General features: G+C 52.2%; 1 protein-coding gene across 1 annotated transcript in view; it reads left to right on the top strand.

The window, feature by feature from the left end:
- Window positions 1–5,962: 5,962 nt before the first annotated feature.
- zdhhc13 (zDHHC palmitoyltransferase 13) overlaps window positions 5,963–21,827 on the top strand; it is a 65,989-nt gene continuing 50,124 nt past the window's right edge. The window contains exons 1-2 of the mRNA XM_072466718.1: window positions 5,963–6,122; window positions 11,762–11,934. Coding sequence (XP_072322819.1) covers window positions 6,096–6,122; window positions 11,762–11,934 — 200 coding nt within the window. The 5' untranslated portion in view covers window positions 5,963–6,095. The remainder of the gene's footprint in view (window positions 6,123–11,761; window positions 11,935–21,827) is intronic.

Raw genomic sequence — 21,827 nt, 5'->3', positions numbered from 1 at the left:
CTCTGTTTGCAAACCTCACCCCGGATTGCAAACCCATCGCCACCAGGAGCAGATGGTACAGCGCCCAGGACAGGACCTTCATCAGGTCTGAGGTCCAGCGGCTGCTGCAGGAAGGCATCATCAAGGCCAGCAACAGCCTCTGGAGTGCCCAAGTGGTAGTGGTGAAAACGGGGGAGAAAAACAGGATGGTCGTTGACTACAGTCAGACCATCAATTGGTACATGCAGCTCGACATGTACCCCCTCCCACGCATATCTGATATGGTCAATCAGATTGCACAGTACCAGGTCTTCTCGACAGTGGACCTGAAATCTGCCTACCATCAGCTCCACATTCGCAAGGCCCGTACACCGCGTTTGAAGCGGACGGCCGCCTTTACCATTTCCTTAGGGTTCCCTTCGGCGTCACTAACGGGGTCTCGGTCTTCCAACGAGAGATGGACCGAATGGTTGACCGGTACGGACTGCGGGCCACCTTCCCGTACCTGGATAACGTCACCATCTGCGGCCACGATCAGCAGGACCACAACGCTAACCGTTCCAAATTTCTCCACACCGCCAAACTACTCAACCTAACCTACAACAAGGAGAAGTGTGTGATCAGCACGAACCGATTAGCCATCCTCGGCTATGTGGTTCAGAAAGGAGTTCTAGGGCCCGACCCCGATTGCATGTGCCCCCTCATGGATCTCCCCCTTCCCCACTTCCCCAAGGTCCTCAAACGATGCCTGGGGTTCTTTTCGTACTACGCCCAGTGGGTCCCTAACTATGCGGACAAGGCCCAAATCCACTCCACCGTTTCCCACTGACGGCCGAGTCTCACCAGGCCTCCCCTTCCAAGTCGAGAGCGATGCATCAAACGTCGCTCTGGCCGCCACCCTCAACCAGGCAGGCAGGCCCGTGGCATTCTTTTCCCGCATCCTCCATGCCTCCGAAATTCGCCACTCTTCCGTTGAAAAGGAGGCCCAAGCTATCGTTGAAGCTGTGCAGCACTGGAGGCATTACCTGGCTGGCAGGAGATTCACTCTCCTCACAGACCAACGGTCGGTTGCCTTCATGTTTAACAACACACAGGGGGGTAAGATCAAAAATGATAAAATCTTGCAGTGGAGGATCGAGCTCTCCACCTTTAATTACAAGATTTTGTATCGCCCCGGTAAGCTCAACGAGCCCCCCGATGCCCTGTCCTGACGTACATGTGCCAGCGCACAAGTGGACCGACTCCGGACCCTCCACGACGATCTCTGTCACCCAGGGGTCACCCGCTTTTATCACTTCATTAAGGCCCGCAATCTGCCCTACTCCATCGAGGAAGTCAGGGCTGTCACCAGAGACTGCCAGGTCTGCACGGAGTGTACCGGCCAGACCGTGCGCACCTGGTGAAGGCCTCCTGCCCCTTTGAACGCCTCAGCGTGGACTTCAAAGGGCCCCTCCCCTCCACCGACCGCAACACGTATTTTCTCAGTGTGGTCGACGAATATTCCAGATTCCCCTTCACCGTCCCATGCCCCAATATGATGTCTGCCACCATCATCAAAGCCCTCAACACCATCTTCGCTCTGTTTGGTTTCCCCGCCTACATCCACAGTGACCGGGGATCCTCATTCATGAGCGATGAGCTGCGCCAGTACCTGCTCAACAGGGGCATTGCCTCGAGCAGGACGACCAGCTACAACCCCCGGGGAAACGGGCAGGTGGAGCGGGAGAATGGGACGGTCTGGAAGGCCATCCAGCTGGGCCTATGGTCCAGATATCTCCTGGCCTCCCGCTGGCAGGAAGTCCTTCCCGACGCACTTCACTCCATTCGGTCGCTCCTGTGCACGGCGACTAACGAAACCCCCCATGAACGTCTCTTTGCCTTCCCAAGGAAGTCCACCTCCGGGGTTTCGCTCCTAACATGGCTGGCAGCTCCAGGAACCGTTCTACTCCGCAAGCACGTGTGGCTCCACAAGGCAGATCCGTTGGTTGAGAGGGTACAGCTACTCCAGGCGAACACGCAGTACGCCTACGTAGCGTACCCCGACAGCCGCCAAGACACAGTCTCCCTCAGGGACCAGCTGGGTCCCCACCCCCCCCCATGCCCCGACACCACCCTCCCTTCTGCCAGCGTACCCCACCACAGCCCCCGCTCCAGGACAATCCGTCCTCCCCTTGGGTCCCACCCGGGGATGAAGAGGATGTCGACACGCTCCCGGAGTCACCGACGACCGACTCGCCACCAGCACTGCGGTGCTCTCAACGACGGATCAAGGCGCCCGACCGTCTAAATTTGTAACCTTCTCTGAAATTTTAATGACAACCTGTATGTAAATAGTTTTCCACCCCCCCCCCCCCCCGCTGGACTCATTTTAACAGGGGGTGAATGTGGTAGTCACCACTGTTGTATTATATTGTATATACTGCACTGCATACGAGGGTACTACGGTAAGGCCCCTGTACTACTGGTACGGAGGTAGATCCCTGCCTGCTGGCTCCTCCCAGTAGGCGGAGTATAAATGTGCGTGCTCTCCGAACTGCAGCCATTTTGGCAGCAGCTGTAGGAGGCCACTCATCTCTATAATAAAGCCTTGATTGCTCTCTACTCTTGTCTCGTCGTAATTGATAGTGCGTCATCAGTTTAATCACTAAACCTGGCCTAGGGATGGGTTTCCAGCTTGAATCGACAGCGGTGAGTCAGCTTTGTCATTTGCGTGGGGTGTTTTGTGAGTACGGTGAGAAGGCTGGCCGTTTATTGGCTCACCAGTTGAGACCGAAGGTGGTCGCGTGGGCAGATAGCCCAGGTTAGTGGGGGGAGGGCTGATCACTGCCCCAGGTCAGAATGATGGGGCATTTGAGGCTTTATACTGGGGGCTGTATAAATCTGAGCCTCCGGAGGTTGTCGTGGCGATGGAGCAGTTCTTGGATAGGTTGGACTTCCCCGTAGTGGACAGGGAGAAGAGGCAGGAGTTGGAGGCACCTCTGGGGTTGGAAGAGATTATGGACTGTATTGGTTCCATGCAGTGGAGAAAGGCACAGGGGCCGGATGGTTTCACGGTGGAATTCTATAAAGAGTTTGTGGCCTTGTTGGCACCACACTTATTGGGGATGTTTAATGACTGTCTGTCTCAGAGGGTGCTGCTGGCCGCTTTCGCGCAGGCGTCGATCTCTCTGATCCTGAAAAAGGACAAGTATCCCATGGATTGTGGATCATACAGGCCTAGCTCACTGTTGAATATGACGCAACAGTGTTAGCAAAGGTGCTGCCGACGCTTCTGGAGGGGTGCTTGGCATGGGTTATCTCTGAGGACCAGACAGGGTTTGTCATCGGCCGGCAGTTGTCAACCAACATCAGGGAGACTTTTAAACGTGGTCCTGTCACCCTCCTTGGGGAATATTCCGGAGATAATCATCTCCATGGATGCTGAGAAGGCATTTGATCGGGTGGAGTGGAGGTATCTCTTCGAGACTTGGGGGCGATTTGGGGTTGGGCTAACTTTTATCTCCAGGGTGAGACTGCTGTACAGTACCACCACGGCTAGTGTAGACCATCGCAGTGAATTCAGGGTGTTCCCGGTTGTATAGGAGCACAAGGCAGCGTTGCCCGCTGTCCCAATTAAGGCTTTGCCAATTGAACCACTGGCCTTCGATCTTACATCATCAGGTGGGTGGAGGGTATCATGAAACCTGGTGCCTCCGTTTATACCGGGAAAGTCAATGGATGGGAGGCAGGTTTGTGTGATGAAATGGGCTGCGTTCATGGCTCTCTGAAGTTTCTTGCGGTCTTGGGCCGAGCTGTTGCCATACCAGCCTGTGATGCAGCCAGATAGGAGATGGGGGAGAGTGACCTACTTCACCACCCAACAGACCCTCCACCTGACCCAGGTAAACGCAGTTACGACTGCCCTAACCTACTCAGTTAAGAGGTCACTATCACTACCTGCACAGCCAAGTAAATATAGAAGACCAACCCAAGAAAGGCTGGATATCCAAGGATTAACCAGCAGCACCCAGGCGTGCACCAGTACATATTCTCCCCCCCCACCCCACCCCCGCCATCCCCCCGCTCTGACAACACCAGAGGCACCAACCACAGAACATAATGAACCCAGTCTTTTCCAGTAAAGACAATTTTTGAAAAATTAATTTACAGGACGTGGGCACCGCTGGTTAGGCCAACATCTATTGCCCATCCCTAGATGCCCTTCAGAAGGTGGTGGTGAGCTGCCTTCTTGAACCGCTGCAGTCCATGAGGTGTAGGTACAGTTGCTGTGCTATTCGGGAGGGAGTTCCTGGATTTTAACCCAGCGACAGTGAGGATTCAGTGATGTATTTCCAAGCCAGGGTGGTGAGTGACTTGGAGGGGAACCTCCAGGTGGTGGGGTTCCCAGATATCTGCTGCTCTTCCAGCTGGTAGTGGGCATGGGTTTGGAAGGTGCTGTCTAAGGAACCTTGGTGAGTTACTGCACTTCATCTTGTAGATGGTACACACGGGGCAGCCATTGTTCGTCGGTGGTGGAGGGTTTGAATGTTTGCGGACGGGGGAGCAATCAAGGGGTTGCTTTGTTGTGGATGGTGTCGAGTTTCTTTTTAAAAAACTACATTTAGAGTACCCAATTATTTGTTTTCCGATTAAGGGGCAATTTAGCGTGGCCAATCCACCTCCCCTGCACAGCTTTGGGTTGTGGGGGTGAAACCGACGCAGACATGGGGAGAATGTGCAAACTCCACACGGACAGCGATCCACGGCCGGAATCGAACCTGGGACCTCGGCGCCATAGGCAGCAGTGCTAACCACTGCGCCACCGTGCCGCTCGGGTGTCGAACTTGTTAAGTGTTGTTGGAGTTACACTCATCCCGGAAAGTAGAGAGTCTTCCATCACGTTCCTGACTTGAGCCTTGTAGATGGTGGACAGGCTATGGGGATCAGGAGGTGAATTATTCATCACAGGATTCCCAGCCTCTGACCTGCTCTGGAAGCCACACTAATAATGTGGCTAGTCCAGTTCAGTTTCTGATCTGTCTGTACCTTCACAGGAGGCAAACAAAGATTCCTTAATCCCATAATAACAAAAGTACAAAAGAAAAATATGACACTAATAGTTCCAATGGGGGGATTCCTCACCCACAATGAGGATTATAAGGTAATACCACCTTTATACCAAACCCGCCACACTGCTATTCATCTTATCTATCAATAAAGTGAAGGGTGCCTCAGAAAAGTACTCCCCCTCATTGTAAAACCAGAATTACAGCACTTTAAAAAACACTAGGTCAATACTTTACAACCCTCCTGTCACACAACCAATTCAGCATGATTTTTGCAGTATAGCATGATAACGGGCAACCGACTCCTCTGTGCTCATATATCATACACCCTTGTCAGAATAAAAAGCAATAACATGAAATCAGAGGAATACGGGGCGGCACGGTTAGCACAGTGGTTAGCACTGTTGCTTCACAGCAGCAGGGTCCCAGGTTCGATCCCGGCTTGGGTCACTGTCTGTGCGGAGTCTGCACGTTCTCCCCGTGTCTGCGTGGGTTTCCTCCGGGCGCTCCGGCTTCCTCCCAGTCCCTGAAAGATGTGCAGGTTAGGTGGATTGGGCTCGTGGGGATAGGGCGGGGGTTGGGCCCTGGGTCGGGTGCGCTTTTGGTGGGTCAGTATAGACTCGATGGGCCAAATGGCCTCCTTCTGCACTGTGGAGTTTCTATGCTTCGATAAAACAAACTCCCAGAAGCAGCAAGTAGCAGTTTGCGCGGCGCTGAGTGAATTGACCTCGACACCGGGGATAACTCCGCTCCCCAATGGTAGCGGGGCGCCAGACAGCCCACAGCACTGCTGCGTCCGTGCGGCATTGCGCGGACGTCGGTACGTACTGACGTCAAAGCTCGGGTGCGTGATACGTTCTGACGCCGGTTCTGCGGTACGTGCTGACGTCAGGGCGCGGGTGCGTGATACGTTCTGACGTTTAGCGCGGGTCTGTGGTACGTGCTGATGGTCCGGGAGCGCGATGACGCAGCGGAGGGCTTGCCGACGCGGGTCTCGCGGCGCCGTGGGGGCGATGGCAGCCGGCAAACAGAGCGCGCGGGGCGCGAGGTAGGCGGCGGCGGCGGAGGAGGATGGAGTGGCCCGACAGCGGCCCTGAGGTAAACACTGTGAGAGACTGTCACAGAGAGGAGCCGGAGGAGAGAGGGGATTGCGGGAGGAGGATTTGGAGGGGAGGAGATTGCGGGATGAGGATTTGGAGGGGAGGAGATTGCGGGATGAGGATTTGGAGGGGAGGAGATTGCGGGAGGAGGATTTGGAGGGGAGGGGATTGCGGGAGGAGGATTTGGAGGGGAGGAGATTGCGGGATGAGGATTTGGAGGGGAGAGGATTTGGAGGGGAGGGGATTTCGGGATGAGGATTTGGAGGGGAGGGGATTGCGGGAGGAGGATTTGGAGGGGAGGGGATTGATGGAGGAGGATTTGGAGGGGAGGAGATTGCGGGATGAGGATTTGGAGGGGAAGGGATTGCGGGATGAGGATTTGGAGGGGAGGGGATTGATGGAGGAGGATTTGGAGGGGAGGGGATTGATGGAGGAGGATTTGGAGGGGAGGGGATTGCGGGAGGAGGATTTGGAGGGGAGGAGATTGCGGGATGAGGATTTGGAGGGGAGGGGATTGATGGAGGAGGATTTGGAGGGGAGGGGATTGATGGAGGAGGATTTGGAGGGGAGGGGATTGATGGAGGAGGATTTGGAGGGGAGGAGATTGCGGGATGAGGATTTGGAGGGGAGGGGATTGATGGAGGAGGATTTGGAGGGGAGGGGATTGATGGAGGAGGATTTGGAGGGGAGGGGATTGCGTGATGAGGATTTGGAGGGGAGGGGATTGATGGAGGAGGATTTGGAGGGGAGGGGATTGATGGAGGAGGATTTGGAGGGGAGGGGATTGATGGAGGAGGATTTGGAGGGGAGGGGATTGATGGAGGAGGGTTTGGAGGGGAGGGGATTGCGTGATGAGGATTTGGAGGGGAGGGGATTGATGGACGAGGATTTGGAGTGGAGGGGATTGATGGAGAAGGGTTTGGAGGGGAGGGGATTGCGGGATGAGGATTTGAAAGGGAGGGGATTGATGGAGGAGGATTTGGAGGTGAGGGGATTGTGGGGAGGAGGATTTGGAGGGGAGGGGATTGCTGGAGGAGGATTTGGAGGGGAGGGGATTGCTGGAGGAGGATTTGGAGGGGAGGGGATTGCGGGATGAGGATTTGGAGGGGAGGAGATTGCGGGATGAGTATTTGGAGGAGAGGGGATTGCGGGAGGAGGATTTGGAGGGGAGGGGATTGATGGAGGAGGATTTGGAGGGGAGGGGATTGCGTGATGAGGATTTGGAGGGGAAGGGATTGCGGGATGAGGATTTGGAGGGGAGGGGATTGATGGAGGAGGATTTCGAGGGGAGGGGATTGCGGGATGAGGATTTGGAGGGGAGGGGATTTCGGGATGAGGATTTGATGGGGAGGGGATTGCTGGTGGAGGATTTGGAGGGGAGAGGATTGTGGTAAGTCAGGATGATCTTCATGGGGATTGTAGGCAGAGGGGGACTGAGCTGTGGATGATTGCTGGCAGAGGTGTGGGTGTGGGTGCAGCAGGGGCGAGGAATGGGGATGACAGGAGGGGGCTTGTGAAGCAAAAGGACTGAGGGAGAGGGATGTGGGATTTAGGAGCAGGAGTTGGCCATTCAGCTCCGTGTGACTGCTCCACCATTCTGTAAGATGATGACCAATCTGGTTGTGGACCGATCTGGTTGTGTCCTAAACTCCAATTTCCTGGGGTGATAAGAAGGACCCTGGAGGCTGGGAAAGATGGGAGTCAGTGCACCTTGTATATGGGAGAGTTGGTGGTGTCTGAGGCCCTCAGCACTTCATCCCCATCCTGATTCATAAATTCACAAAAGATCAGAGCAGAATTAGGTCATTCAGCCCATTGGGTCTGCTCTTCCATTCGATCATGGCTGATACATTCCTCATCTGCTACCTGCAATAAGAAGTCTTGCAACACCAGGTTAAAGTCCAACAGGTTTATTTGGAATCACTAGCTTTCGGAGCGCAGCTCCTTCATCAGGTGAGTGCACCTGATGAAGGAGCTGCGCTCTGAAAGCTAGTGATTCCAAATAAACCTGTTGGACTTCAATGATAATCACTTATTGTCACAAGTAGGCTTCAATGAAGTTACTGTGAAAAGCCCCTAGTCGGCACATTCCGGCGCCTGGTCGGGGAGGCCGGTACAGGAATTGAACCCACGCTGCTGGCCTTATTCTGCATTACAAGCCAGCTGTTTAGCCCACTGTGCTAAACATGGTGTTGTAAGACTTCTTGCGGTGCCCACCCCATTCCAACGCTGACATCTCCAAATCATTGCTACCTACAATGTTACAGACCAAGAGCTGGATTGTGAAATCAGCCAGAGCATCTCCTCCCTAGAACACATGACCTAGGAGGGGACGTCGGCCATTTAGCCTCCCAAGCCTAAACAACTTCAATGTGATCATGGCTGATCCCATCCTGCCCTCGACTCCACCGTCCTGTCCGTTCTCCATAACCCGTCAACCCATTACCAATTAAAAATCTGTCCAACTCCTCAAATGTACTCACTGTCCTCCCGGAATCCACTGCATTCTGGGTAGTGAATTCCACAGATTTACAACCCTTGTAAGGCCGGTGAGCCTTACTTCAGTGGTAGGGAAATTACTGGAGAGAATTCTTCGAGACAGGATCTACTCCCATTTGGAAGCAAATGGACGTATTAGTGAGAGGCAGCACGGTTTTGTGAAGGGGAGGTCGTGTCTCACTAACTTGATAGAGTTTTTCGAGGAGGTCACTAAGATGATTGATGCAGGTAGGGCAGTGGATGTTGTCTACATGGACTTCAGTAAGGCCTTTGACAAGGTCCCTCATGGTAGACTAGTACAAAAGGTGAAGTCACACGGGATCAGGGGTGAGCTGGCAAGGTGGATTCAGAACTGGCTAGGCCATAGAAGGCAGAGGGTAGCAATGGAGGGATGCTTTTCTAATTGGAGGGCTGTGACCAGTGGTGTTCCACAGGGATCAGTGCTGGGACCTTTGCTGTTTGTAGTATATATAAATGATTTGGAGGAAAATGTAACTGGTCTGATTAGTAAGTTTGCAGACGACACAAAGGTTGGTGGAATTGCGGATAGCGATGAGGACTGTCTGAGGATACAGCAGGATTTAGATTGTCTGGAGACTTGGGCGGAGAGATGGCAGATGGAGTTTAATCCGGACAAATGTGAGGTAATGCATTTTGGAAGGGCTAATGCAGGTAGGGAATATACAGTGAATGGTAGAACCCTCAAGAGTATTGAAAGTCAAAGAGATCTAGGAGTACAGGTCCACAGGTCATTGAAAGGGGCAACACAGGTGGAGAAGGTAGTCAAGAAGGCATACGGCATGCTTGCCTTCATTGGACGGGGCATTGAGTATAAGAATTGGCAAGTCATGTTGCAGCTGTATAGAACCTTAGTTAGGCCACACTTGGAGTATAGTGTTCAATTCTGGTCGCCACACTACCAGAAGGATGTGGAGGCTTTAGAGAGGGTGCAGAAGAGATTTACCAGAATGTTGCCTGGTATGGAGGGCATAAGCTATGAGGAGCGATTGAATAAACTCGGTTTGTTCTCTCTGGAACGAAGGAGGTTGAGGGGCGACCTGATAGAGGTCTACAAAATTATGAGGGGCATAGACAGAGTGGATAGTCAGAGGCTTTTCCCCAGGGTAGAGGGGTCAATTACTAGGGGGCATAGGTTTAAGGTGAGAGGGGCAAGGTTTAGAGTAGTTGTACGAGGCAAGTTTTTTACGCAGAGGGTAGTGGGTGCCTGGAACTCGCTACCGGAGGAGGTAGTGGAAGCAGGGACGATAGGGACATTTAAGGGGCATCTTGACAAATATATGAATAGGATGGGAATAGAAGGATACGGACCCAGGAAGTGTAGAAGATTGTAGTTTAGTCGGGCAGTATGGTCGGCGCGGGCTTGGAGGGCCGAAGGGCCTGTTCCTGTGCTGTACATTTCTTTGTTCTTTGTTTCTCCGAACTGCCTCCAATGCCACTACATCTTTCCTCAAATAAGGGGACCAAAACTGTGCACAATACTCCATGTGCGGTCTTACTAATACCTTGTGTAGTTGCAACAACACTTCCTTACCTTTATACTCAATTCCTTTTGCTATAAATGCTAACATTCCATTTGCTTTCCTTATTATCTGCTGCACCTGCATGCTCATTTTCTGTGACTCATGCGCGAGGACACCCAGGTCCCTCTGCATCGGAGCACCCCGAAGTCTCTCCCCATTGAGATAAGAAGTTGCTTTTCCATTTTTCCGACCAAATGCATGACCTCACAATTGCACCCCATCGCTTTGTATTTGTTGCTGGGGTAGAGGACCTAATCCCCTGTGTCTGGGTGGAGAGGCTGGGAAGAAATGTGACTTTCTCTCATCTTTGGGTGGGAAGCTCAAAGAGCAGCCGACTTGCTTTGGATCTGTCTGGGAACTGAGAACTTAACAGGGTGCCAACTTAAACAGAAAGCTCGAGTGGAAGTACTTGACTTATTTATCTAGTTCAGGTTGTTTCAGGAGCATTCTGAATGTCATGCAGCCTGTTCCCTATTGCACTTCATATGAAAGCATTTAGTATAAGATACAGCTATTCTGCTCGAGTGTGCTGTGTCGTGGAGCAATTGGATGTATGTTTGATTTCTGCTCTTGTTACTAATGCTGAGGTGGAGTTAGGTTGATACAAAGGAATTCAGGATATCATTATGAGCTGTTATATGCACACTTGAGTAACAAGTTGAAGAACACGTTTTGGATTGTGATTACCCAGTTAAGCATGTGTATAACTGGTTTGCTGCCACTGATAGAAAATGACTTAGGTTAATTACAGTTTTTGTCACTGGCATTTCAGTTGATGCTGAAATATTTTTGCCCTTTTTTAAAAATAAATTCTTTTTTTCCAATTAAGGGGCAATTTAGCGTGGCCAATCCGCCTACCCTGCACATCTTTGGATTGTGGAGGTGAGACCCACGCAGACACGGGGAGAATGTCCGAACTCCACACGGACAGTGACCCGGGGCCAGGATCAAACCCAGGTCCTTGAGGCAGCAGTGCTCGCCACCGTGCCTTCCTATTTTTGTCCTTTTTTGAGCAAAATCTTGAGTTTGGAGAGGGTGTTGCACCTGAGACTGGTAAACAAAACCTGAATATTTTGTATTCACCAGGGATATGAGGAGAGGTTAAATGTAGATTTGCAAAATACTGCAGGTGCTACAAAATATTTTCTGTATTATTTGAATCTGCAGAATTTAGAAATCCATTGGTTTGCTGACTGAATTCTTGTGTTTACGTCCACCATGAAGCATTTCAATTGGACAAATGCAGGCAAAGTTTCAAGCTACTCTTTCATTTAAATTTGTTCACTTTCCATCAGTACTAAATTAGAGCTCATTTGTTTATCGCAATGATGTGTATTCATAATGTGGTAGATTTGTACCTCTTTTTGAGTTCAGTTCTGACTTTTTATATGCGCAGCTGGGATGGGAGGGGCAAGATAGGCGAAAGAGTTAATTTATGTTCTTATAAGGAGGTGGGAGAGGCAGCAGTACGAGACAAACTGTTCACTTATTGGACCGGTTAACTGTCTTCAGTTGGATACAGTTCATGACAGAAAAGAGGAGACCAATTCCCCTGTCACTTCACTGTCTCATTACTCCTAATATGTTTCATCTGTAGTGTCAACTCAACTGCCCTCATGAGCACCATGAACCACATAAACAAGAATCTCAAGGCAACAGCAGAGAGGAGCAGTACAACAATTCCGATCAAGCCACAAGCCCCGTTGAACATCACAGTGATCTTGCTTTCATGGAAGATTACAGCAACTGGGATATTATAAAAGCCACACAGTAAGTGCAGTATGCGTGTGAGCATTGCCTTGTGTGTAAGCCGTCAGTAATATGGTTGTTTGAACATTACATAAGAAATAAGAGCGGGAGTAGACCATCTGGCTCCTTGAGCCTGCTCCGGCATTCAGTACAATTAAGGCTGATCTTTTGGCTGAATCCACTTTCCCGGGTGCTTCCCCCATCTCTCTGGATTGCAAAGCTGTTTTCATTTTGAGGGCTGAATCTTCCTGTGAGTTCTTTTATAGGTCTTCACACAATCCGGCACCAAATATCTGTTGCAACTTCTTTACATACTGGACCAAGACTGAAATGTGACTAGCAGTGATGTAGCAAGGACTAGATAGAATGAGGGTATGAATGGTCGAGAAATCACAGTGTATTCAGTGTAAAATGATCCTCACTCGGCTGAACCCCTGCAAATAGTAAGTTTCTGGAAGATCATCCAAAGCTAACTGGCTAAGCTAAAGATGCGATACAAACAATTAAAGTTGATATTGACCAAGATTTTCCCAGTAGGAGCACACCGCTGACCCCTTTCGAAACTGTGCCTGCACCGTTTTACTCTGGAGTTTTTGAACTGTCCTGTCCCAGGTCCAAATCCACAATGAGGTGAGTCTGGAGACCCTGCTGTGAAGCGCAACTGTAGCGAAACCACTTCATCATGAACTGAAGTCAGGCCTCTTGAAACCTTTCCTCAGCTCATTGAATTTCAGGGGTTTTGAATTGACTTCTCCTTGAGGCCAGGTACAATCCTACCCCATAGCAATTTAACTCCGGTCCAACATCGGCCGGACTAAGGAGCCAGAGATTCCACATGAGGAGCTGGGATGTGGGCGGGGTGAATGTTGTTGAGGGATGGCCATTGGGCCTTGTCAGTGGTTTGGGTGAGCCTTGTTGGGGCAGGGAGCTGCAAGCACCGGCAGGGCGGGGTCTGCGCGCAGTTGCGGGGGGAGGGATGGATGGGGTGGGGGGAATGATCATTGCCAGGTTTGCAGGGATGGGGTCAACAGTGTGTGTTGTGAGTGACACCACCTGATTTACTTAGAGCTGCACTCCTGAGCAGGGTCATACCTGCTAGAGTCAGCTCAACGTAAATCAGTGTTTACAAAAATAAAGTTCATGTGGTGTTGTATTCTGAGTGGACCATTTAGCAAGGGTTTGCACAAAGCCATTTTGGAGTTACTGAAAATTCTGCTTTCAAAGGTAACTCGCTCACCAGAACCTCCGATGCCATTGTGACCCTCAGCGCTCAGGTTTTGGAATCAGAAAATCTGCGCCATGATAATGAGACAGTACTATTTCACTGAATCCTGTCCCCCAATGGTTCTGCTTACAACCTTCAACTTGAGGACATAGCATGGGGAATAACTTTAAATCTGTTCAGTATTTGAATATATGACTTGGCGTGAGCTTCTATTCCAATACTCAAGCAAACAAATTATCATCCAAATGTGGAAACAAATGGTCACGTCCCACTCTGTGATGCCACAGGAAACGGTGGGGTGGGGTGATGAGAGGGCTTATTGCTCTCTCCTAACACCTCAACAAAAATTAACATAAATCTCTGAGTTTGCCAATTTAGTGCATTCCATTTTACAGCAACCACTTTTAAAAAATAAATGGAGAGTATCTAATTTTTTCCCCCCAATTAAAGGGCAATTTAGCATGGCCGACTTCCGGTTGCGGCGATGACCAGCTAAGCCGCACGTTTCGGCACCTCCCGTTTCAACGGACTTTTGGGCTCTTATCGGGAGCCCCAACGGAAATTTTTTGCGGCTAAACCCAGTGTGAGGTGACAAAGGAAGGAGTCCCCCCGGGTGTGGATGGAAAGGAGCGACAGTAGTGGCCAAATTGCGGAGGATCCTTTGGAGCAGCGGCAGAGAAGAGAAGGGAGAAGCAAGATGGCGGTCGTAGGGAGCCCAGATGGTATGGGGCCCGGAACAGCAGGAGTTCCCCCGACGATGTGTGGAGGAGCTCAAGAAAGAGGTGCTGGAGCCGATGTTACTGGCAATCGAGGGACTAAAGGAAACACAAAAGGTCCAGGCGACGGAGCTCTGTGGAGTGAAGGCAAAGGCAGCCGAAAACGAAGACGAGATACAGGGCCTGGTGGTAAAAACGGAGACGCACGAGGCACTACACAAGAGGTGCATAGAAAGGCTGGAAGCCCTGGAGAACAGCTCGAGGAGGAAGAACCTACGGATTTTAGGTCTCCCCGAAGGAACAGAGGGAGCTGATGCTGGGGCGTATGTGGGTACGATGCTCCATACTCTAATGGGACCTGAGGCCCCAACGGGCCCCCTGGAAGTGGAGGGAGCGTACCTGGTCCTCGTGAGAATACCAAAGGCAGGGGAAACACCAAGAGCAATAGTGGTGAAGTTCCGTTGCGACAGGGAGATGGTCCTGAGCTGGGCTAAGAAGACACGGAGTAGCAAGTGGGAGAACGTGGTGATACGCATGTATCAAGACTGGAGTGCGGAGGTGGCGAGAAGGAGGGCGAGTTTCAACCGGGCCAAGGCGGTGCTCCAGAGGAAGAAAGTCAAATTTGGGATGCTGCAGCCGGCGAGATTGTGGGTCATACATCAGGGCAAACACCACTACTTCGAGACGGCGGAGGAGGCATGGACATTTATTCAGGAAGAGAAATTGGACTAGACTTGAGAGATTGCCCGGAGAGGGGTAGCGAGGTGGTGGCACAGAAATGTAAAGTGGGGAGAGGGGAGGGCTAATGTATAATAATGTTGGACGGGGAATTTTTCTCCCCCCGATGTGGGGGACATGAAGAAATGTGGGCGCCGGTGGAAAAGGGGACAGGGAAGGGGAATGAGGGAACTGCGCCATTAGGGGCGGGGCCGAGAGGAAGGCGCGGGTATTTTCCCGCGTTATGGAAACTATGGTGGGAAAAAGGGCGCAGGAAGGAAGTGAGCCTCACACGCAGGGAGATCAAAAGGATGAACGGGGGAAGCCGAGGTCAGCCAGAGTTAGCTGACGTCCGGAAGCAATATGGGGGGAGTAATCAAGCTAGAGGGGGATCTGGGGGGGGGGATTAACTGGGTTGCTGCTGCTGAGAGTAAGGGGGAGCTGATACGAGACTAGGTGGTCGGGACGGGAGGGCGCCGTCTGGGGGACAGACGGGTGTGTGAGACCAGGGTGAGGAGATGGTTTTAAAAAGGGGATGGCTAGTCGACGAGGGGGAGGGGGGGTAAATGGCCCCCCAACCCGGCTGATCACGTGGAATGTGAGAGGTTTAAATGGGCCGATTAAGAGGGCAAGGGTGTTTGCGCACTTAAAGAAACTGAAGGCGGACGTAGTTATGCTCCAGGAGACGCACCTGAAGTTGGCGGATCAGGTTAGAATAAGGAAAGGATGGGTGGGACAGGTATTCCACTCAGGGTTGGACGTGAAAAACAGAGGGGTGGCAATACTGGTGGGGAAACTTGTATCGTTCGAGGCTAAGACCATAGTGGTGGATAGTGGGGGCAGGTATGTGATGGTGAGTGGCAGATTGCAGGATGAGGCGGTTGTGCTGGTGAACGTATATGCCCCGAACTGGGATGACGCGGGATTCATGAATGCTGGGACGTATCCCGGACCTGGAGGTTGGAAACTTGTTAATGGGGGGGGGGGCTTTAACACAGTGCTTGACCCAGGGCTGGACCGGTCCAGATCCAGGACCGGGAGAAGGCCGGCAGCGGCCAAGGTGCTTAAGGGGTTCATGGAGCAAATGGGGGGAGTAGATCCGTGGAGATTCGCCAGACCGATGGGTAAAGAGTTTTCCTTTTTCTCCCACGTCCACAAGGTATATTCCCGGATAGACTTTTTTGTTTTGGGAAGGGCACTGATCCCGAAAGTGGCAGGAATGGAGTACTCGGCCATAGCCGTTTCAGATCATGCCCCGCATTGGGTGGAGCTGGAACTAGGAGAGGAAAGGGACCAGCGCCCACTCTGGCGATTAGACATGGGACTACTGGCGGACGAGGGGGTATGCGGAAGGGTGAGGGAATGTATCGAAAGATACCTGGAGGTCAATGACGATGGGGAGACTTCCGGGTGCGGCAATGACCAGCTGAGTCGCACGTTTCAGCACCTCCCGTTGGAACGGACTTTTGGGCTCTTGATAGGAGCCCCAACGGCAATTTAAACGGCCAGAATTACTGTGCGGTAAACTAGAAGGGAATCCCCCCGGATACATATGGAAAAAGGAGAGGATAGCGGCCGGATTGCAGAAGATCCTCTGGAGCAGCGGCAAGGAAGGAAAGCTCGAAGCAAGATGGCGTCGGAAGGAGGCCGTTTGTTATGGGGCCCAGAGCAACAAGAGTTCCTGCGGCGCTGTGTGGAAGAGCTGAAGAAGGAGCTGTTGGCCCCGATATTACAGGCGATTGAAGGGCTAAAGGAGGAGCAGAGGACCCAGGAGCTGGAGCTTCGGAAGGCAAAGACTGCTGAAAACGAAGATGAAATACAGGGCCTGGTGGTGAAGACAGAGACGCGCAAAAGGAGCCTGGAGAGGTTGGAAGCACTGGAGAATAATTCGAGGAGGAAGAATTTAAGAGTCCTGGGTCTTCCCGAAGGCGCAGAGGGGGCGGACGTCGGGGCATATGTAAGCACGATGCTTCACTCGCTAATAGGATTCCGGAGGCCCCGACGTGCCCCTTGGAGGTGGAGGGTGCTTATCGAGTTCTGGCGCGAAGACCAAAGGCTGGAGAAATACCTCGAGCAATAGTGGTGAGGTTTCTCCGCTACAACGACAGAGAGACGGTCCTCAGATGGGCGAAGAAAACTCGGAGCTGTAGGTGGGAGAACGCGGTGATCCACGTATACCAGGATTGGAGTGCGGCGGTGGCGAGAAGGAGGGCAAGTTTCAATCGGGCTAAGGCGGTGCTTCACAAAAAGAAGGTTCAATTTGGAATGTTGCAACCGGCGAGACTGTGGGTCACACACCAAGGGAAGCACCACTACTTTGAGACGGCAGAAGAGGCGTGCACATTCATTGTGGACGAGAAACGAGGAGCTGGAATAGTCTGGCGAGAGAAAGAGCTTCTGGGATAAAGTGGTGGGGTGATTATGTGGGATGAGGAAGGGGAAGGGGGGGGGGGGTGATTTTTTCAATTTGTTAATCCTTCGACCCTGTAACTTTTCTCTCTTCCCCTCGTTGGGGGGGAGGGGGGAGCATGAGGAACTGTGTGCGCCGGTGGGAAGGAAAGGGGAAGGAGAAGGGAAATGCGCCATTAGGGGCGTGGCTGAGTGGTAAACGTGGGCTTTGCTCCCGCGTTATGATAATTGTGGCGGGAACAGGGATGCAGGAAGGAGGGGGCCTCGCACAGTGAGGGGCCGAGGGAAAAGAGGGAAGCCGAGGTCAGCCAGAGTTCGCTGACTTCTGGGAGCAACATGGGGAGTGCAACTACGCTAGAGGGGGATCTAGCGGGGGGGGGGGGAGTTAACTGGTTTGCTGCTGCTAAGGAGAAGGGGGAGCTGTTATGGGACGGGGTGGTTGAGACGGGGAGGGGGGGGGGGGGGGGGGCACCATCGGTGGGATATACGGGTACGTGGGAACCGGGTGAGGAGCTGGGTTAAAAAAGGGGATGGCTAGTCGACAAGGGGTGGGATAAAGAGCCCCCCAACCCGGCTGATCACGTGGAACGTGAGAGGGCTGAACGGGCCGATTAAAAGGGCACGGGTACTCGCACACCTAAAGAAATTAAAGGCAGATGTGGTTATGTTGCAGGAGTCGCACTTGAAACTGATAGACCAGGTCAGACTACGTAAAGGATGGGTGGGGCAGGTGTTTCATTCGGGTTTGGATGCGAAGAATCAGGGGGTGGCTATCCTAGTGGGGAAACGGGTACTGTTTGAGGCAAAGACCATAGTGGCGGATCGTGGGGGTAGATATGTGATGGTGAGTGGCAGATTGCAAGGGGAGGCGGTGGTTCTGGTGAACGTATACGTCCCGAACTGGGATGATGCAAACTTTGAGGCGTGTGTTGGGGCGTATCCCGGACCTGGAGGCGGGAAAGTTGGTAATGGGGGGAGACTTCAATACGGTGCTTGATCCAGGGCTGGACCGGTCGAGGTCCAGGACTGGGAGGAGGCCGGCAGCGGCCAGGGTGCTCAAGGACTTCATGGAGCAGATGGGAGGAGTAGACCCCTGGAGATTTATTAGGCCTAGGAGTAAGGAGTTCTCATTTTTCTCCCATGTTCACAAGGTATATTCACGGATAGACTTTTTTGTCTTGGGAAGGGCACTGATTCCGAAGGTGACAGGGACGGAGTATACGGCCATAGCCATTTCGGACCATGCTCCGCATTGGGTAGATCTGGAGGTAGGAGAGGAAAAAGAACAGCACCCACTCTGGAGAATGGATATGGGCTTATTGGCGGATGAGGAGGTATGTCTAAGGGTGAGGGGGTGTATCGAAAGGTACTTGGAGCTTAATGACAACGGAGAGGTTCAGGTGGGAGTGGTCTGGGAGGCGTTGAAGGCAGTGGTCAGAGGGGAACTGATATCCATAAGGGCACATAAAGGGAAGCAAGAGGGTAAAGAAAGGGAGCGATTGTTGAGAGAACATCTGAGGGTGAACAGGCAATATGCAGAGGCACCGGAGGAGGGACTGTACAGGGAAAGACAAAGGTTGCATGTGGAATTTGACCTGCTGACCACGGGTAAGGCGGAGGCACAGTGGAGGAGGGCACAGGGTGTACAGTATGAGTATGGAGAGAAGGCGAGTCGGCTACTGGCCCACCAATTGAGGAAGAGGGGAGCGGCGAGGGAGATAGGTGGGGTGAGAGACGAGGAGGGAGAGATGGAACGGGGAGCGGAGAGAGTAAACGGGGTGTTCAAGACATTCTATGAGAGGTTATATAAGGCTCAGCCCCGGAAGGGAAGGAGGGAATGATGTGTTTCCTGGATCAGCTGGAATTTCCGAAGGTGGAGGAGCAGGAGAGGGCGGGACTGGGAGCACAGATTGAGATGGAGGAGGTGGTAAAGGAGATTGGGAGCATGCAGGCGGGGAAGGCCCCGGGACCGGAACCTTAACTGGGTTCGTTAAGGGGAGACAGCGGAACACGAACATACGGAGGCTGCTAGGGGTGATGATGATGCCCCCACCAGAGGGGGAGGCGGAGATAGTGGTGGCGATGGACGCCGAGAAAGCATTCGACAGAGTGGAGTGGGATTATCTGTGGGAAGTGTTGAGGAGATTTGGCTTTGGAGAAGGGTTTATTGAATGGGTGCAACTGCTATATAGGGCCCCGGTGGCAAGTGTGGTCACGAACAGGCAGAGGTCTGACTACTTCCGTCTTTATAGAGGGACGAGGCAGGGGTGTCCCCTGTCTCCCTTACTGTTTGCATTGGCGATTGAGCTCCTGGCCATAGCACTGAGGGGCTCCAGGAAGTGGAGAGGAGTACTCAGGGGAGAAGAACACCGGGTATCATTGTATGCAGATGACTTATTGCTGTATGTTGCGGACCCGGTGGAGGGGATGCCAGAGATAATGCGGACACTCAGGGAGTTTGGGGAATTCTCGGGGTATAAATTGAATATGGGGAAGAGTGAGTTGTTTGTGGTGCATTCGGGGAGTTTGGGGAATTCTCGGGGTATAAATTGAATATGGGGAAGAGTGAGTTGTTTGTGGTGCATTCGGGGGAGCAGAGCAGGGGAATAGATGATCTACCGCTGAGGAAGGTAGCAAGAGATTTCCGGTACTTAGGGATTCAGATAGCCAGGAGTTGGGGAACTCTACATAGGCTTAATCTAACACGATTCGTGGAACAGATGGAGGAGGATTTTAAGAGATGGGACATGGTGCCCCTGCCACTGGTGGGTAGGGTGCAGGCGGTCAAAATGGTCGTCCTCCCGAGATTCCTTTTTGTGTTTCAGTGCCTCCCGGTGATGGTCACGAAGGCTTTTTTCAAGAAAATCGAGAAAAGTGTCATGAGTTTTGTGTGGGCTGGGAAGACCCCGAGAGTGAGGAGGGGGTTTTTGCAGCGTAGCAGGGATAGGGGGGGACTGGCACTAACGAGCTTAAGTGAGTACTATTGGGCTGCCAATATCTCAATGGTGTGTAAGTGGATGGGAGGAGGGGAGGGAGCGGCGTGGAAGAGATTGGAGGTGGCATCCTGCAAAGGAACCAGCCTCCAAGCACTGGCGACGGCACCGTTGCCGTTCTCCCCGAAGAAATACACCACAAGTCCAGTGGTGGAGGCAACACTGAAGATTTGGGGGCGGTGGAGACGGCATAGGGGAATGACGGGAGCCTTGGTGCGGTCCCCGATAAGAAATAATCATAGGTTTGTCCCGGGGAGAATAGATGTGGGATTTAGAGCTTGGCAGAGAACTGGGATTGTGCAACTGAGGGATCTGTTCTTAGACAGGACGTTTGCGAGTCTGGGAGCGCTGACGGAAAAATATGGGTTGCCCCAAGGGAATGCATTTCGGTACATGCAACTGAGGGCTTTTGCGAGGCAACAGGTGAGGGAATTCCCGCAGCTCCCGACACAGGAGATTCAGGATAGAGTGATCTCGGGGACATGGGTGGGGGATGGTAGGGTGTCGGATATATACAGGGAAATGAGATACGAGGGGGAGATTATGGTGGATGAGCTGAAAGGAAAATGGGAAGAAGAGTTGGGGGAAGAGATTGAAGAGGGGCTGTGGGTAGATGCCCTTCGTAGGGTAAACTCTTCGTCCTCGTGCGCCAGGCTTAGCCTGATACAATTCAAGGTTTTGCACAGGGCGCATATGACCGGAGCAAGGCTCAGTAAATTTTTCGGGGTAGAGGATAGGTGTGGGAGATGCTCGAGGAGCCCTGCAAAACACACCCACATGTTTTGGTCATGCCCGGCACTGCAGGGGTTCTGGGTGGGTGGGGGTGGCGAATGTGCTTTCGAAGGTGGTGGGGGTCCGGGTCGAGCCAAGCTGGGGGTTGGCTATATTTGGGGTTGCAGAAGAGCCGGGAGTGCAGGAGGCGAGAGAGGCTGATGTTTTGGCCTTTGCGTCCCTAGTAGCCCGACGAAGGATATTGCTTATGTGGAAGGAAGCCAAACCCCCGGTCGTGGAGACCTGGATAAACGACATGGCAGGGTTTATAAAACTAGAACGGATAAAGTTTGTACTAAGGAGTTCGGCTCAGGGGTTCACCAGGCGGTGGCAACCGTTCATTAACTAACTCGCAGAACGATAAAGGAAATGGGAAGGCAGCAGCAGCAACCGGGGGGGGGGGGGGGAGGGCTCAGGTGGGCCCTCGGGGGTGTTTTTGCATAGATATTTGTACTTGGTTATGTACACTGGATTGTTTGATTTTATTATTTGGGAGAGTTATTATTTTTGCTATGGCAGTTGCCATTTAGTTTATATAGTATTTATCTATTTGTTAAAAACGGTCACTGTTATTTTTATTGTTGTAAAAAGGAAAACCTTTGTATGGTTTTGTTTGGCCGAAAAATTTGAATAAAATATATATATTTTTTTAAAAAATGACGATGGGGAGGTCCAGGTGGGAGTAGTATGGGAAGCGCTGAAGGCGGTGGTTAGAGGAGAGCTGATTTCCATCAGAGCCCACAAGGGGAAATCAGAGGGTAAAGAAAGAGAGAGATTAGTAGGGGAAATTTTGAGGGTGGATAGGAAGTATGCGGAGGCCCCAGACGAAGGGCTATACAGGGAAAGACGAAGATTTCAAACGGAGTTTGACCTGCTGACCACGGGAAAGGCAGAGACACAGTGGAGGAAGGCACAGGGGATACAATATGAATATGGGGAAAAGGCGAGCTGGCTGCTGGCCCAAAAACTTCGGAAGAGGGGGGCGGCGAGAGAGATTGGTGGAGTTAGGGACGAAACGGGAAAGATGGAGCAGAGAGCAGGGGAACGAGGTGTTCAAGACATTCTATGAGAGGCTGGACAAGT

This window comes from Scyliorhinus torazame, chromosome 10, assembly GCF_047496885.1.
Source record: "Scyliorhinus torazame isolate Kashiwa2021f chromosome 10, sScyTor2.1, whole genome shotgun sequence".
Classification (NCBI taxonomy): Eukaryota; Metazoa; Chordata; class Chondrichthyes; order Carcharhiniformes; family Scyliorhinidae; genus Scyliorhinus; species Scyliorhinus torazame.
Note: the sequence above shows the minus strand (reverse complement) of the source record. Positions and strands in the feature narration are given on the sequence as shown.